This window comes from Telopea speciosissima, chromosome 8 (genome assembly GCF_018873765.1).
Source record: "Telopea speciosissima isolate NSW1024214 ecotype Mountain lineage chromosome 8, Tspe_v1, whole genome shotgun sequence".
Classification (NCBI taxonomy): domain Eukaryota; kingdom Viridiplantae; phylum Streptophyta; class Magnoliopsida; order Proteales; family Proteaceae; genus Telopea; species Telopea speciosissima.
The window spans coordinates 54,068,609-54,085,620 of record NC_057923.1 but is presented as its reverse complement, the minus strand read 5'-3'; the positions used below and the strand labels follow the sequence as shown (position 1 = coordinate 54,085,620).

At 40.0% G+C, this 17,012-nt stretch overlaps 1 protein-coding gene across 2 annotated transcripts in view; it reads right to left on the bottom strand.

Moving 5' to 3' along the window:
* Window positions 1-17,012, bottom strand: part of LOC122671605 (probable inactive serine/threonine-protein kinase scy1) — an 81,526-nt gene that overhangs the window by 57,892 nt on the left and 6,622 nt on the right. For both annotated transcript variants that reach the window (XM_043868927.1, XM_043868928.1), the window contains exons 3-4: window positions 6,182-6,333; window positions 593-665 (exon numbers count right to left, since the gene is read on the bottom strand). In XM_043868927.1, the coding sequence (XP_043724862.1) occupies window positions 593-665; window positions 6,182-6,333 (225 nt within the window). The remainder of the gene's footprint in view (window positions 1-592; window positions 666-6,181; window positions 6,334-17,012) is intronic.

Sequence of the window (17,012 nt, the reverse complement as noted above, 5' to 3'; positions counted from 1 at the left end):
GGAAGCACAAGAAAGTTTAACAATCTGAAAATTCCAACACCATTCAAAGAAGTGGCAAGAACGTTTCTCATACAGTAGCAGGAAAAAACACTGCAATTAATATAGGAAAGATGCAAAGGACTAGCTCCAAGATCTTCCGTAAAACCATACATGCGACAAACTCCAAATCTCAAATATTACCAACCATTTCTTTACTTCTTTTTTCTTTTTTTCTTCTACTTCTTTTTCCCATTATGGAATATTAAAACAAAATCAAGACCCTGAACCCTCTTCCAACAAAAAGAATTCAGATCTAACAGTGGCCCATACTCATTATAAGTTCTACCAGCATGCAACAAATAAACATAACATATTGACAAAAAATAGATTCAACAGGATGTCTCTAACAGCCTTTATTACTGATCTAAAATATACAATAGGCAAAAAAATTCTATCAAGTAAGAGAACATGAATCACTTCATGTTTCACAACTGAATATATATATATTCCAATATTATCCATGCCAAGCTTAAAGTAGACATGTTTTCTAATATTCAGAATATATTACTGTACCCAGAACAGATGATAATTGGTTACAGGTAATAGTTCTCACAAGTTTGCAGTCATTGTTGAGAAAGCTCACAGCTTTAGCTATCTGGTGCAATCCCCATGCATAATATTCATCCCTGCCAGAAAAAATACCGCAAGCCATAAATACCAAAATATCGTTCACTAATTGCGTTCAATAAATATTTCAATTATTTAAGAAAAGTTAATACTAAAAAATAACATAGAGTAAAATTTTAAAACAAACAATATCAACAACAAGAAGTCAGATTAGAAATAGATCAATTTGGATGGTAAAGATAAGTTCTGCTAAAATTATTCTGAGAATCTACTACACATCACATGCTTAAAAATCATGTGAACTGGCTGAATTTTTTGCTCATGCCATCTCAGTAGGAACCCATCCCATGGTGGTCCAGACCATTCTATTGCCACTCATGAGTGACCCCAAGCGTTAGGTTAATAACGCCTGATTAACTACCTTGTTGTAGAGCAGGATGTAACAGTACATCAATCATTAAGAGAACATTGCAAAGTTAGGCTACCTGTATGTGATGAGTTAGGGTATTCTTCTCTTTATAACACAAAGTAAATAAGTCGCCACAAGCCGTAATAATTTCTAATCTTGAATTCTTGATTTTCTTCTTCTTCATTTTTAAGTCTTTAAAATCCCAGAAAAATTTGGAAGTATCAAATTTCCTAACATTCTAAAGGAGTCCCTCCCCCCCCCCCCCCCAAAAAAAAAACCTTAAAAGCTAGGAAATCAATTGGATGAACAGGTGGCTTTCTCGAAGGGAGCCTTGGTTGCCTAGGCATCGCCTAGGGGGCGACTAGTTGCCTTGGTTTTTTCCCCCTCCACCACCTTGGGTCGCCCTGCCGCCTTGACACCTATGACAGCATCCATGGGCCCATCTTGTGATTAAGAGGGCTTCAGCACTAGATACTAAATGGATGTCTCAAGAGGGATAAATTCTCTGGAGATGGGCTCATCTGAAAAGTAAGGCTACGCATCAATGCAACCTTGGGAATATACTTACTACCTCATTCTCATGGAAACCAAGGTCAGCCAACTCCTTGGCAGATTCACAAGCCTAGAGTCGGGTGAATAGACAGTCTTACATAGTGCAACATCACATTGTATCAAGTAAGCACAGCTGCTATTTGCTTTGGATATGTACAAGGCCCAGATTTTGGGGAGGGTTGTAAAGGTTTTTGTACACACACATCTGGTTTTTTGGCCATTGTCCCAATAAATTTATTATTCTATCAAAAAATGTAAAGGTACATGGTTCAAACCCAAACTGCACCTCTTTTATGTTACTTGGGACTTTTGCTTATGTCCCACCTCAAGGCACACCCTAGAGCGCATGCCCTAAGTCCTTCAAAAACACTGAACTCAACTTGAAGGCCCCACTATAGCATCTAGCAGTACACTTTTTTGATATATAGCAACTACATCTACCACTCTACGTCTGTTCATACCATATTTGTCAGGCAACAAGGCATTTTTCAGCTGTTATGCATGCTCATGCCTTTCTGTTTGCACAAAGGCGCAAGCCTTGGCCAGGCTCGTGACCTAAGCAGACACTTTGTGTATTGTGCTCTTTTTTATTTTTGTTGTTATACAAAATCGGTGCCTTTTCTAGATATTAGATCTGTGTATGTAACATGGTTGTAACGGCGTCTAGGCGACACAAGGCACTGGAGGGGGCCTGGACACAAGGGGACATGAACAAGGCGTCCAAAGCGCCCGCCTATGTGACACCTTGACAAACTGTGTACATAGATTAGGTACACTATCATGGATGTTTATTTTAAAAAAAGAAAACAAGCTTGGCTCGTTATTTTGTTGTTCAATTCGTTCTCTCTACATATCATGTATCCTCAGATACAGATGGGATCAAGGCATCCACGTCTAGTAAGAGAAGAAACTCCATCACCGTTTCCATTTCCTCTGTTTCCATGATTCATTCTCCAAATTTGCTTCAATCTTTCTTACCGTTGGCAGTATAACAAAGGCCTTAAATTGCAGCTTTTCCTTTCTGTTTTTCTTTGTACTGCAATTTTTAAGCATGTTGTCAAGGATAAACAGGTATCCGTATCTGATGAACCCGTTCCTATCCATTACATGCAGTCAGGATAAACAGGTATACCAATCTTTAGATTCATGTTAAAGAAATCCAAGATTGCTTAAATCTGATTTATATTGAAAGAGTTAGGTTTCGGTCAAACCTTAATTGGTGTGCGCGAATGCTGTCAAAATCGCTTTGAATGAAAATATTTTTTTAGACATCAAAACAATGAATATTTTACCGCACTTATGGTTTTTAGCTCTTTCGTTTATTTGACCTCGTTGCAGGAGACCCCTCCCCTTTGCTAGAGAGTGGCTCTTGCTGATCATGGCATTCCCTGGATGCTCTATCTGCGACACTATTGGGAAGCTCGTGTTTGGCGCCACCCTTTATCACATTTGGATGGAGAGGAACCTTAGGAGATGGACCTCCAATACTCGGTCTTTCAACCTGATTTGGAAAGCCATCTTTTTTTATGTCTCCTCAAAGATCAGTTTTCTCCCCCCATTGGTCCATTTTTTACTCCCCAAGGTATAGGCATACTGTTATTTCCTGGGACTTAGATGTCTCTAGTTTACAGCCCCATTCCCTCCCCCCCTTAGTTAGGTCTGGGGTTTGTTTTGTTCCCCCCCCCCTCTTGCATTTGTACATTCCCTCTCCCCCTCTTTTCCCCCCGCCCCCCTAGGGCTTTGGTAATACAATTTTTATTCACCAAAAAAAAAAAAAGATTTATGAAATTTTTAGATTTAAGAAAAATCTTAGCATTTAAAAGTTGAAATTGCACCTACCGCCGAACATCCAGTTTTTGTTCTTGAACTGGGAAGTTGACTTTTATCCTTGAGGAATTTGATTTTTTAACTATTTTTATTGGACTCAAATAGGGGGTATTTGCTTTTTTATGAATAATAACTTAAGTAAATGAAATAACAAATATAAAAACATTAAATGATGTTAGGCATAAATAAGTGTCTGTATACCAATGTTTCCCACCGAGATGATCGCGACCACTTAAGTAAGTGTCTGTATACCAAGGTTTCCCACCGAGACCACCGAGATCTCAAGTGAGAACAGTGAATTTCTCCCATTTCGCTTTTGATCTCATCTCGGTTTTGCAAAAAACCGAGATATTACCGAGATCTCTTGTTCCATGATTGAGATCATGTCTAACCCAAAGTGGAAGGAAGCTATGCCGGAGGAAATGATGGCACTTGAGAAGAATTGTACTTGGAAGCTGGTTGATTTCCCAGGGGGAGAGTTCCAGTTGGATGTAGATGGCTCTACACAATCAAGCCCCAATCAGATGGTGTTGTTGAGAGATATAAGGTCAGGTTGGTTGGCTAAAGGGTACGGTCAAGTGTATGAGATTGATTATCAAGAGACATATGCTCATGTGGCTAAACACAACTGATAAGAGTTCTCTTATCATTGGCGGCCAATAAAGACTGGCCATTGTATCAGTTGGATGTGAAGAATGCTTTCCTCCATGGTGACTTGGAAGAAGTGTACATGCAACCTCCACCCGGTTTCAAGTTTCCTTCAGCTGAAGGGAAAGTGTGTCTCCTCAAAAAGGCACTATAAGGACCCAAACAGTCCCCAAAGGCTTGGTTTGAGAGGTTTAAACAAGCCATTTGATGCAGAAGCCGAAACCATGATTAATTTGGCTGTTCTTTGATTTTTTCGTAGGAGCCTTTTTATTTGTTTGTTCTTTTAGCCTAGGGTTAAAACAATCTTTTTCATGGTTTATCTTCTTAGTTCCCCTCCACGATTTTAGAGGGATTGGTATTTTATTTTATTTGTTTTAGTTGTTTACACTTATACTCCTATTTAGAGTATAAGTCTATTCTATGTTTTATAATTAGGATTCAGATTAGGAATCCCAACTCCTAATCTGATTAGGATTGCTTTAGATTGATTATTTGTAAGGCCTTTAGGCCCCCTTTATTATTATAAATAGTAGAATCGTGGAGGCTCCCCACCTATTATGTTTGAAATTTTGTTTCTTCTTGCTGCTGCTTCTCTGTCTTGTGTGTCATATCAAGACCCCTTGTGTGTAATATCAAGGGCTAGGGCTGGAGTAATCCGGCGACTCCTTGCATCTTGCAGATCGGGAGGTTCGTCTTCTTCTTCCTTCAAGTTCTTCAAGGTTGCTGCTGCTGAAATTCTGCAATTCCAGTAAGAGTTACAATTTCCTGCAACTTTATCATCTCTTCTTCTTACTTCCATCTAACCTAATCGACTTCCCCAAACCCTAGCTTCATCTACATTCATCACAGCCCTATTCCCTCATCAGATTACACTCAAAACCTAACCACAGGTCCATCACAGTAACCCTCCCACTCGATCTCAGTTGCAGCCTCACCTATCCACTACAAACCCTAAATCCCTCCCTCAACATAAAAACCCAGAAACCCTAAGATCTGCCTAGGCCTAACCAGCCATCAAAACCCCACCAAAGTCCAGCCGAACCACCCCTCTCTGCTAGGAAAACTCGACCTAAAGCCCAGCCCCTAAATCTGCCCCTAAACCCTAGTTTCAGCTTAGATCCTAAATCTGAAAACCCAAAACCCTAACCCTAATATTTCTGAATTTCTATTTCTTATTCAAACCTCATTAAAACCTATTCTAATAGACTCCTAAAATTCTGCAGACCATAACCCAATAAAACCCTAACTCAATCTCCCATTCCTAACCCTAATTTTGCCCTAGTTACCCTAAACTGCCCATTCGGCCAACCCTAAAACAGAACCTGGTCCTAAGTGAGATTTATTTCACCTAGGCTAAATCACCATTCTAAAGAATGGGTATTCCCAAAGCCAAGCTGACCATACTTTATTTACCTGGCGAGGTAATGGTACTATGAAAGCCCTTATTGTCTATGAGGATGACATTATGGAAACTGGAAATGACAGGATTGATATAAGTAGACTGAAGTCCTACTTGGCTCAACAGTTTCAGATAAAAGATTTTAAACCTTCGAAGTATTTCTTGGGGATTGAAGTGTCAAGGTCTGGATTTTGTTAAAAGAAATAACCGAAACATCCAAGATACATTTTTTTGCTCTTGAAATTGATAGTGTGGTTCACCCGGGAGTGATGTGATCATTTTCCTTTGATATTGCTAATTTCCAGGCTGCACCCGGGGGGGGGGGCCTTTGACTAACAGCCCCTTATAAGTTTTGACCATATATCTACCCAATATAAAATGTAACAGAATTGTCTCATGAATAATGATCAGAGCCTTGGAAATAGAAAATAAGAAGAAACATGAACCTTATATACCCAAAGCTGTTGTCTTTGTCACCATTTCTAAGAAGACACACTAACACAGGAAATTCGAACACAAACATGGGCACAAACAAGAAAGAAATAGAAAAGTTAAATGCATCTTACTTACATAATATTCATATAAAACCCTATATTCCCCTTAGTATCAGTGCCTTGAGTTATTGTCACCATATCTAAAACAAATTCCTAGCTCTCTCGCCAAAAAAAACATATTAACAACTTCAATGAAACATAGAACAAGTTTCAAGGAGTAACCAAGCAATGGAGAGTTTTATATACCTCTGTGTACCTTCTAAACCTAATTCCTTTATCTTCTCTGAAAGTGGCACAACAGGCTCAGTTACAATGTAGATGGTAACTTTTGTAGCAGAACCATCAGAAGTTTCAACCTCAGTGCTATGAAGGAATGATAAAATATTTGGATGCCTGACCTGAAAAATAGCACGCATGCAACAACTTCAAATGCCACAATTAGAAAGGAAATTTAAAAAATTGTTAGCCTGGATAAATATGTTCAAAGAAGTTGTCAACAAGTAGTATGAGGAGTCTTTTTCAAGGTTGTGTGGAAAATGGCTTTGGGCATCCATATAAATTTGTGTGGTAAACGACACAGGAAACCTGAAATAGCTGCTTGCCTAATTATGACTTTCAGCGAGGCACACAGCCAATCTTGCCAACCAATCAGAGATACATCCAAATATTTTCTCCAAAGGGGGGACACAAATGACACAAGTTCTTTTATTACATAACAAATTTTTAAAAAAAAATTACAAAGAAAGGAGCCCCCAATAAAGGAAAGAAGAACAGAAAAAGAAAGCCAAAAAAGACAACGAACTACATTGACACAAAGGAATGCAATCCCTAATAAGTGGCCTAGGGCAGACTACTCTTTGCTTTGCTAAATCATTGGCTACATTGTTCGCTGACCTTGGTGTCCATTGGAATGAAGTAATTGTTTCGTAAGTGGAAACTGTATTTGTGAGAATATATTGAACCTGTAAACCAGAACCTACGAAAAGAAGAAGAGAGAGGTTGAGCTAGAAGTCTAGAACGCAATAGGAATTGAATATCTTCTATCGTGGTCCAGCCCATTATATTATATTAAGTCATCAACTCCTAGCAGGAAACATACAAAGTGTTTAAGTCTAATTACAATAAAGATGAATAACTAAAAGGAAATAACAACTAATCCAATCACAACTCAAACACTATCCCACGGTACACTCTACCACTTATCCCATGGCACACTCTATTATCCCACAGTACACTTTAACAGTATTGGTGTACAATTTTGTAGTTTAGGCACTATGAGAAATAAGGGTCTAGGATAGCAAGGCTAGGAACAATATTTGATTTGTCTTTGGTAAGGCAAGAAGTAGAAGTTAAAGAGAGGGTTTTGAGAGAAGAGCAAGGGTTTCAAATGCATTTGTGAGTTTATGTAGGTCCGGTTCATGAATTGGGGCAGAGTTTATGTAGGGAAGGCGGGTGATTTATACAAATAGCAAAAAATGAAGTGAAGATAAAGAAGAAGACATAGGCAATCACACCTAGAAGTGAGTAATATAAGACCTAGACAATCAAACTTGGAAAGCGAAGCAATCATATTTTCATGAACAAAGTTTCCATAAGTTGTAAATTATCAAACTTTCATTACCTTTGGAATAAGAATTTATATATATATTGGCTAGATAAGGACGATAGAGTGTGAAAACCAAAGCCCAAGTAGTCCAACCTAAAAGTCCTAGTCACTGAGCTCAAAACCAGGCCCATATAAGGACCAGCACTGTTAGTTGATCAATTTGGTCTTTAATTTTATTATCAGAGGCAATTCTGTATTTATCATAGCAGCTGCTTGAATAGGCATGAGGTCCAAGCTAGAGTACCATAGGCTAGGTTTAATTTGTTAAAAGTTTCTCTTTTTTTTTTCTTTTTTTTTGTCTTATCGTGTTTAGGAAGTAGAGAACTATTAGTTTCTACATCTTAGAAGTTTCTATTATAGTTATTTTGAGTTTTTATAAATAGTTACATCCTCCCTATGATTGGAATGAATGAAGAATCTTGGTTGAAGACTTTGAACGTGCGTGAACTTATTCCCCTTCCCCTCCTCACGGATCTCTCCCCCCCCCCCCCAATGATAACAACAACATCATCTCAGCCTTATCCCAACTAAATGGGGTCAGCTACATGGATCCTTGCCCTCCAATCAGCTCTATTCGAGGTCATACTTGATACAAGCCCCAAGCTATGCATGTCTTTCCTCACCACTTCTCCTAAGGTCACTTTAGGTCTGTCCCTGGCTCTTTTAGTTCCTTCAACCTGAATCAAATCACTCCTCCATACTGGAGCATCCAAAGGCCTCCATTGAAAATGGCCATGCCACCTCAAACAACTTTCTCTTAGCTTATCATGTATCAGAGCTACTCCCAAACCAGCTCTAATATGACAATTCCTTATTTTATCCTTCCTAGTTTTTCCACTCATCCATCTCAACATCCTCATCTCCACTACACGAAGTTCAACTATATGATGCTTCTTAACTGCCCAACATTCCGCACCATACATCATAGCCGGTCATATAACTGTCCTATAAAATTTTCCTTTTTAAGTTTTGTTAGGAGTAAGGGGGAGTAAAGGGGAATCGTGAATAGGCTGACGCTAGCCTATTCACGATTTCTCTATATTTGGGGGTAGTTTTGTCTTTGTGTATTTTTTGGTTTTAACCTATTAATATTATGTTTTGGGGGCAGTAAGTGTTACGGCTGCAACCCCAATTGTGCAGTTTCTCTTCTTCCTTCTCCTCTCTTCTTCTCTTCTTCTTTCTTCTTCTTCTTTATTTAAATTACATGGTATCAGAGCAAGGATAGACACTGTTACAGCATTCGTGAATCTCCTTGTCTCCTTCCTACAGCCTACAATTGAAGATTGACAAGTTTTGAAGATTTGAAGGACTCTCGGCTTCTCTTTTTTTTTCTGTTGAAGGGGTGCAGCACCCTATGCTGTATTTTTTTGGGACTATTTGAAGACTAGTTCATGGTATAAATTAAGAACTAGGTCTTTTTCTCTTGTTTGTGGGTGTGTTTGAAGGAATTGGATGAAGTGAAGACTGTTTTGGTCTCGGTTTTGTGGTTTTATTTTTGGTATGTGCCAAGGGTGAGATCGATTCTGGTTTTGTGAGTTTCTTGACTGGAGGTTGGTTATTACTTGCTGCTGGCTCGTGTCTGTTGAGTGTGGCTGCCCTGTTTATAATTTCAGAAGTGTTTGCTGTCCATAATTTCAGAAGTATTTGCTGTCCATAATTTCAGAAGTGTTTGCTGTCCATTTATTTCAATCTGTCCGAGACTTCTTTGTGAAGATTTATCTTGTGTAGTGAAGCATGGGTGATGCAAAGACCACTGTGACTGAGTTGTCTTCCTCTTCTCATCGTATTACCGAAAGGAGACTTGAAGGGATTTCTAATTTTCAGCAATGGAAAAAGGTGGTTCGATTGGCCTTGACGGGGCGTGATCAACAGGATCATCTCACAAAGCCAAAGGCTGAAGGAGATGCGACATGGGATACAGTGGATGCAAGAATATTGAGTCAGATGTTGAACTCAATGGATAATCAGATTGCAGACCTGGTTACTCACATTGACACAGTAAAGGAGTTATGGGACTACTTGAATGTCCTCTATTCTGGGAAGGACAACTTGTCTCAGATTTATGACCTATCCCAGGCTTTTTATAAAGTGGATCAAAAGACCCTGACTGTAACCCAATATTTTGCTGAATTCAAGCGACTATATGAGGAGCTGAATTCTATTCTTCCTATCACATCTGATGTGAAAGAGATGCAGCAACAATGAGAGCAGCTGGCTGTTATGGTATTTTTGGGTGGACTTCGAAAAGAATTTGAGCCCGTACGGTCTCAAATCTTCGGTGGGGATAAAGTCACTACACTTTCAGAAGCTTTTTCAAGACTTTTACGGGTTTCTCATGAGAACAGCCAAGATTCCTCTCATGGTAATGAGAGTTCAGCCCTTGCAGCCTTTCCCAACCGTGGGTCCAGTGGTGGGACAGGTACGGCAGCAGTGGTGGTAGCCGTGGTCGTGGGTCAGGGAACAATAAAGCACCCACACCTGGTACTTCAGAGACTTCAGGACAGGTGCGCACTTGTCATCATTGTGGCAGAGCTGGTCACATTCAGCGCTTTTGTTGGAAGCTTCATGGTAAACCACCTCAGTTTGCAAATTCAGCCAGCAGTGATCCGATGGTTACCCCTCCTTCTAAGCCTGAGGGTAAAACAGTGACTATGTCTGAGGAAGACTATGAGTGGTTTACTCAATTTCAGAATTCTCAGTCATCCCAGTTCTCCACTGCTACCCTAGTTCAGCCAGGTAATGCTATTGCATGCCTATCATCTACTTCTCGTCCCTAGATCATTGATTCAGGTGCTTCGGACCATATCACTGGAGCGTCAGGTATTTTTTCTTCATTTCATGAACCCTCTTCCAATGTTGTGTTAGCCGATGGGTCTCTTGCTAAGGTTCGGGGTACAGGCACTGTGCATGTTACCCCCTCTTTGTCATTGTCTTCCGTTTCGTACTTGCCCAAATTTCCTTTCAATTTATTATCTGTTCGCAAAGTTACCACAGTTAACAATTGTTCGGTTACCTTTTTTCCTGATTATTGTGAGTTTCAAGATCTCCAGTCGAGGAAGACAATTGGTAGAGGTCGCGTATCTAGGGAACTGTATCTGCTTGACGACGCATCCACTGTGGCATGTTCGAGTGTGGCACTTCCTCATCAGATTCATTGTCGTTTGGGTCATCCTTCATTGCAGAGTTTGCAGTGTGAGTCTATCCCCCTCGAGTCAGTAACAGGGCTGTCCAACCCTTTTCTTTAGTTCATTCTGATGTGTGGGGTCCGTGTCCTGTTACTTCTATGTTGGGTTTTCGCTACTTTGTCACTTTTGTAGATGACTTTTCCAGAGTTACCTGGATTTATTTAATGAAGGATCGTTCTGAATTATTTTCCATTTTTTGTACTATTGTGCTTGAAATTCAGAATCAATTTACTACTTCCTTGAAAGTTCTTCGAAGTGACAATGCAAAAGAATATTTTTCTGCTTCCTTTAATGAGTTTATCGTTCAACATGGGATCATTCATCAGTCCTCTTGTGCGGATACACCTCAACAAAATGGTGTAGCCGAGAGGAAGAACAGACATTTGATGGAAGTTACTCGATCTATTTTATTTGAGATGAAAGTGGCTAAGGTTTTTTGGGCTGATGCTGTTTTGACTGCGGTTTACCTTATTAACCGCATGCCTACTTCTGTTTTGGGTGGTGGCATTCCATATTCTTTGTTGTTCCCTTCCCATCCATTGTTTGTCTTACCACCACGTGTTTTTGGGTGTGTTTGTTTTATTCGGGATCATCGTCCTGGTCGCTCTAAGTTGGATCCTAGAGCTCTTAAATGTCTTTTCGTGGGATATTCTAAAACCCAAAAGGGTTACCGATGTTATTCTTTTGATTTGTGAAAGTACTTTGTTACCGCTGATGTCTCCTTCTTTGAATCTACTCCATTTGTTGCATCCTCGCTGCCTACTTTGGAGATGGACAATGATCTCCCTCTTTATGTTGTCGATACTTGTTCTCCTGTGCAGGATCCTGTGCCTCTGGTGCCACCTCCAGCCAAACCACTGGATGTTTTTCGTCGTCGCCCGCCTGATGCACCGACACATTGCATTACACCTATGGAGCGATACAGTACCCAGGCAGCACCCTCTACCACGTTATCCTCACCTTCAGATCCCACTTCAGGTACTTCCTCCTCTGTTATTGTTCCTCCTATTTCTAATCTTGATGTTCCTATTGCTACCCGTAAGGGGGTACGTAGTGGTACCCAACACCCTATTGATCGTTTTGTGTCCTATGCTCGTTTGTCCTCTTCTTTTGTTGCTTGTTTGTCTACTATTGACAGTTATCCTATTCCTAAGTCGGTGGTAGAGGCCTTGGCTCATCCTGGGTGGAGGGCTGCCATGACTGAGGAGTTATCCGCTCTGAAGGACAATCAGACATGGGATCTTGTTTCTTTACCCTCTGGTAAGTCTACTATTGGTTGTCGCTAGATAGTTGTGGTGAAGGTTAATCCAGATGGGTCTGTGGCTCGGTTGAAGGCCCATCTTGTCGCTAAGGGCTATGCCCAAGTATATGGTGTGGACTATTTGGATACTTTCTCTCCCGTTGCAAAGCTTACTTCTGTCCGCATTTTGATTTCTTTAGCTGCTATACATCACTGGCCGTTATTTCAGCTAGACGTCAAGAATGCATTCTTACATGGGGACCTCCTTGAGGAGGTGTATATGGAGCAACCTCCTGGTTTTGTTGCTCAAGGGGAGTCTGGTAAGGTGTGTAACCTGAGGAAATCTTTGTATGGGCTGAAACAGTCACCGCGAGCTTGGTTTGGCCGCTTTACAGATGTTGTGCTGGAGTTTGGTTTGACTCGGTCTAAGAGTGATCACTCAGTGTTTTTCAGGCAGTCAGATGCAGGGAAGATATTTTTGGTGGTTTATGTAGGTGATATTGTTATTACAGGGAATGACTCTTCAGGTATTGAGTGCTTGAAGACATATTTGGGACAGCAATTTCAGACTATGGACCTAGGACGACTGAAGTACTTCTTGGGTATTAAGGTAGCTCAATCAAGGAAAGGGATTTCGCTCTCACAGCGAAAATATGAACTTGATTTACTCTCAGAGACAGGGTTACTGGGATCTAGGCCTTTGGATACTCCGATGGATCCAAATGTGAAACTCATGGCAGAGGATGGGGATGTTCTGGATGATCCAGAAAAGTATCGAAGGCTTGTAGGGAAACTCAACTATTTGACTGTGACTAGACCTGACATCTCTTTCTCTGTCAGTGTGCTGAGTCAGTTTATGTCCTCCCCTAGGACAGCTCATTGGGAAGCAGTTATAAGGGTGTTGCGATATGTTAAGAAGGATCCAGGGCGTGGTCTCTTGTATTCTAATCATGGTCATAGAAGGATTGAAGGGTTTACTGATGCAGATTGGGCAGGATCTCCTATTGATCGAAAGTCTACTTCAGGCTACTGTGTCTTTGTTGGAGGGAACCTAGTTTCATGGAAGAGCAAGAAACAGACTGTAGTAGCTCGGTCTAGTGCAAAGTCAGAGTATCGGGCTATGGCTCATGGCACTTGTGAACTAATGTGGATTAAACAGTTGATGACTGAACTTGGATTTGGTGATGGTTCTCCTATGCTGTTGTGGTGTGACAGTCAGGCTGCCATTTATATTTCTGAGAATCCGGTGTTTCATGAGAGAACGAAACACATTGAGATCGATTGTCATTTTGTCCGTGAGAAGCTGCAGCAAGGGATTATTTCTCCTCGCCATATTCGCACTGGGGAGCAGCTTGCTGACTTATTCACCAAGTCTTTGGGAAGTATGAGAGTGAATTACATTTGTACCAAGCTGGGCATGATTAACATCTATGCTCCAGCTTGAGGGGGAGTGTTAGGAGTAAGGGGGAGTAAAGGGGAATCGTGAATAAGCTGACGCTAGCCTATTCATGATTTCTCTATATTTGGGGGTAGTTTTGTCTTTGTGTATTTTTTGGTTTTAACCTATTAATATTATGTTTTGGGGGCAGTAAGTGTTACAGCCGCAAACCCAATTGTGCAGTTTCTCTTCTTCCTTCTCCTCTTTTCTTCTCTTCTTCTTTCTTCTTCTTCTTTATTTAAATTACAAGTTTTAAAGGAATACGCCAATCACACAACACTCCAAACACACCTCTCCACTTCATCCATCCTATTTTAATTCTCTATGAAACATCATCCTCTATATCACCTTCTTTATCCCCCGCCCCCCCAAATGATAATTATTGATTTTTCTCTCCTCTTCTATTATTTCTACTATTTTCTCTCCTTCTTTCCTCTTCTATCTTTCATCCCATCTTCTCTCTTTTTCTCTTGATTTCTCTCTCACTGTTTCATCCATCAAAAATTTACATCCCTGTTCTATCGAGTATATTTTCTTCAAGTATTTCTCTTTCTTTCCAGTTCTCCATTGCAGGCCATTAATCCTGCAAATTTCAGCAAGATATATATCAACAGAAACAGGTTAGTTCATCTTTATATTTATTTTGCTATTACTATTATTTCCCATTCCTTGCCTCTGATTTTATTTCCTACCTTTTTTTCCTCTTATAACTAATCATCTCGGAAACTCTCCTGTTTCTAACTTATCCATTCTCTGTTTCTCACTTCTTCTTACCAATATCCCTCTAGTTATGTATTATTCTCATGGAACAAGAACTCGTCGAGATCTCGCTAATATCTCGCTTTTTTGGAAAGGCGAGACGAGATGAGTGGCAAAATGGCTGGTTCACATTATCTCGGTTCACTTAAGTTCCTGGCCCATATAAAATGTGCAGATCTCGACTGAGACCAGATCTCGCTACTCTCGCTAGTCTCGACATAGAATCCCCCAGAAAACTCAATTTGCATGGTTTTGACCCTATTTTTCACCGAAAATTCGTCGAATTGCGCGGAGAAGTTCCATCCAACATCAAATTTGCTACATCTAAAACAAATCCAAAGAAGTTTGAAGTTTGGAAGACTACAAGGTAAACCATTTTTCCCAAAATAAAAAATATGATCAAATCTTGGTGGTTGGGTGTCAAATTAATATATGTTACACAACTCAGGATGCGGACATGAGTATGGAGACCATGCTTGCAAATTTCGGAAGCATGAGTATAGATACTACTAGTGAGCGTCAGTCATGGTAATGTAATCCTAGATAGACAAAGGGTCTACTAGGAGCCAAGTAACCAGGACCTTCCTAAACAGCTAGCCGATTGGGGCAGATGTGAGGAATTAGGTCAAAACGAGGGTTAGACTTAGGATAATGGGGTTGGATCTTATTTAGTAAAGCTAGGCAGGTTTTTAGAAGTCTAATGAACTAGGTTTGAAGATGTTTGAGTGGGATTTTAAAATTTAGAAAATTAGGTTTCGGGTTTTGGGAAAGAAGGGGGTGATGGGATTTAGGGTTTAGATGGGGATTTAGGGCCAAGGCTTTGGATCGAGTATTCTAGGGGTTAAGGAGGATATTCGGCCAAGGTTGGTTGAGGTTTTGATGGCTGGATATGGCTAAATGGAAATTTTAGGGTTTTGGGGGTTTTACAGAGAAGATGGGAATTAGGGTTTTCAAGTTGGGATGGGTCTGGAATTACAGTCGAGTGGAGGGGCTGAACTGTTGGAGCTGAGGTTGAATTATAGATGGATTTGGAAGGTGGAATTGGGCTGGGCAGAATCTAGACAACCTAGGGTTTGGGTGGATCGATTGGATTAATGGAGGGTTTAGGTTGGACGATTAGAAGAAGAAGGTTGAATGCTGAATTAATAAAATACTTACTTGAAAACTTAAATCTTCAATGGTAGCAGCTTTGAAGACAGAATTGAGGTTCTCCTGATCTACAAGATGCAAGGAAATGAAAAGAGGATCCTCCCGGTCTACAAGACGCAAGGAGTCGATTGGAGATCCACCAATCCCTTTGGACCCTTTCACCTTGATATTACTTCACAAGGCAGCACTCTCAAAGGAGCAACACAGCAGCAGCAATGGCAGCAACAGAAAATGATTTTTTTTAAGTCTGAATTGTGGGGAGCCTTCCACAATTTATTTATTTATAATATGGCCTTAGGCCCAATTCCTATTACAAATATGAATTATTCCCTTCTAAAATCATGAAAGGGGTGGGACACTCTAATTAAAAGCAAAAATTTAAAAGATTCCCTATTTACCAATAGGAAATAAAAATCTAACACCCAATAGGATTAATTCACTTAAATTGAACCATGGTCTGAACCGTTTCAATTTAAGTTTACATTTAAACTGAAAAAGAAAAACTAAGTATGGGAAATAACTAAAGCTGAAATAAACTAAGTATGAAAATATACTAAAGCTCCAACACTAGGCGCTAATCTTAGGGCCGCTTCTTCTTGCGGATGCTTGGATCTGCATCACATGGCATGCTACTCAGCCTCATGATTATGAGTATGGCCATGAAAGCACCAGTTCCGAATATAGTGGCTATGGTCAGTTTGGACAACCACAGTCAGTACACTCTGCACATAAGTTCGACAGTCGGAGCATTGTGTCAGGTTTTGTGGACGACATATTCACATTCCCAACCCAGCCATACATGTCAAAAGTAGTTCAACAGCTTGGTGGCAGTAGTAGTGGATCGATCTCATCACAACCGCCTCTTCCATACCCTAGGATAGGGTACCTTTCGTTAGTTGATGACAACACTTTTATGAATTGTGTGGAAGACTATGTGCGATTCTTCAGCAACACTATGACATGGGAATCCTATGTGGCACATTTAGAGGAATACTTGAATCGGCAATATGGCTTGGGATGATAGATGTATATGTCAAGATTGATGTATTTTACACTTTTACATTTCTAATGTTTATTTACGTTTTTTTATATTAATTGTATACTTTGATTGCTTTCTATTACTAAATTATGTGTAGCACTAAGGTCCAAAGTCATACTCCTATTTAGACTTTGATTTTAGACAATATGTTATTGTGTTTAAATGGCCCAAAATAGGCTGTATACCAAGTTTCATGACCAAACTTGGTCAAAAACCCACCGAAACCATTTTTGAGTTCAAAAAAAAATGCACAAACTTGCAGAGATCTCGGTCCAACTCAGTTTTCTGCCTGGGCAAAACCAGTACCGGAACCAAGTTCTCAAACCATGATTATTCTGTTCTCTGTTACTGTCTGAATTTTAGAGCTATCGTTTCAGCTTTTAAATCTTAATTCTTTCTATAATTTTTCTGGTTCAATATCATGGATCTTTTCTTCTCTGTTTTCAATTTCAATCCCATTAATGCTCTGTTCTATATATTTTCTGGGCCTGTCCAGCAGCTGCTAAGCCCTAAATTCTTTATTGGGAATGAGGGTTCTGGCTGCTGCATTAATAGTAGACTTCCTTAACCCCCCTAAGTAACAAGTTGCATGTGTCTTAAGTAGCTATTTGTACCATAATTAATTAGTTCTTCATATACCTAGAGGAACTTCCCAAACATC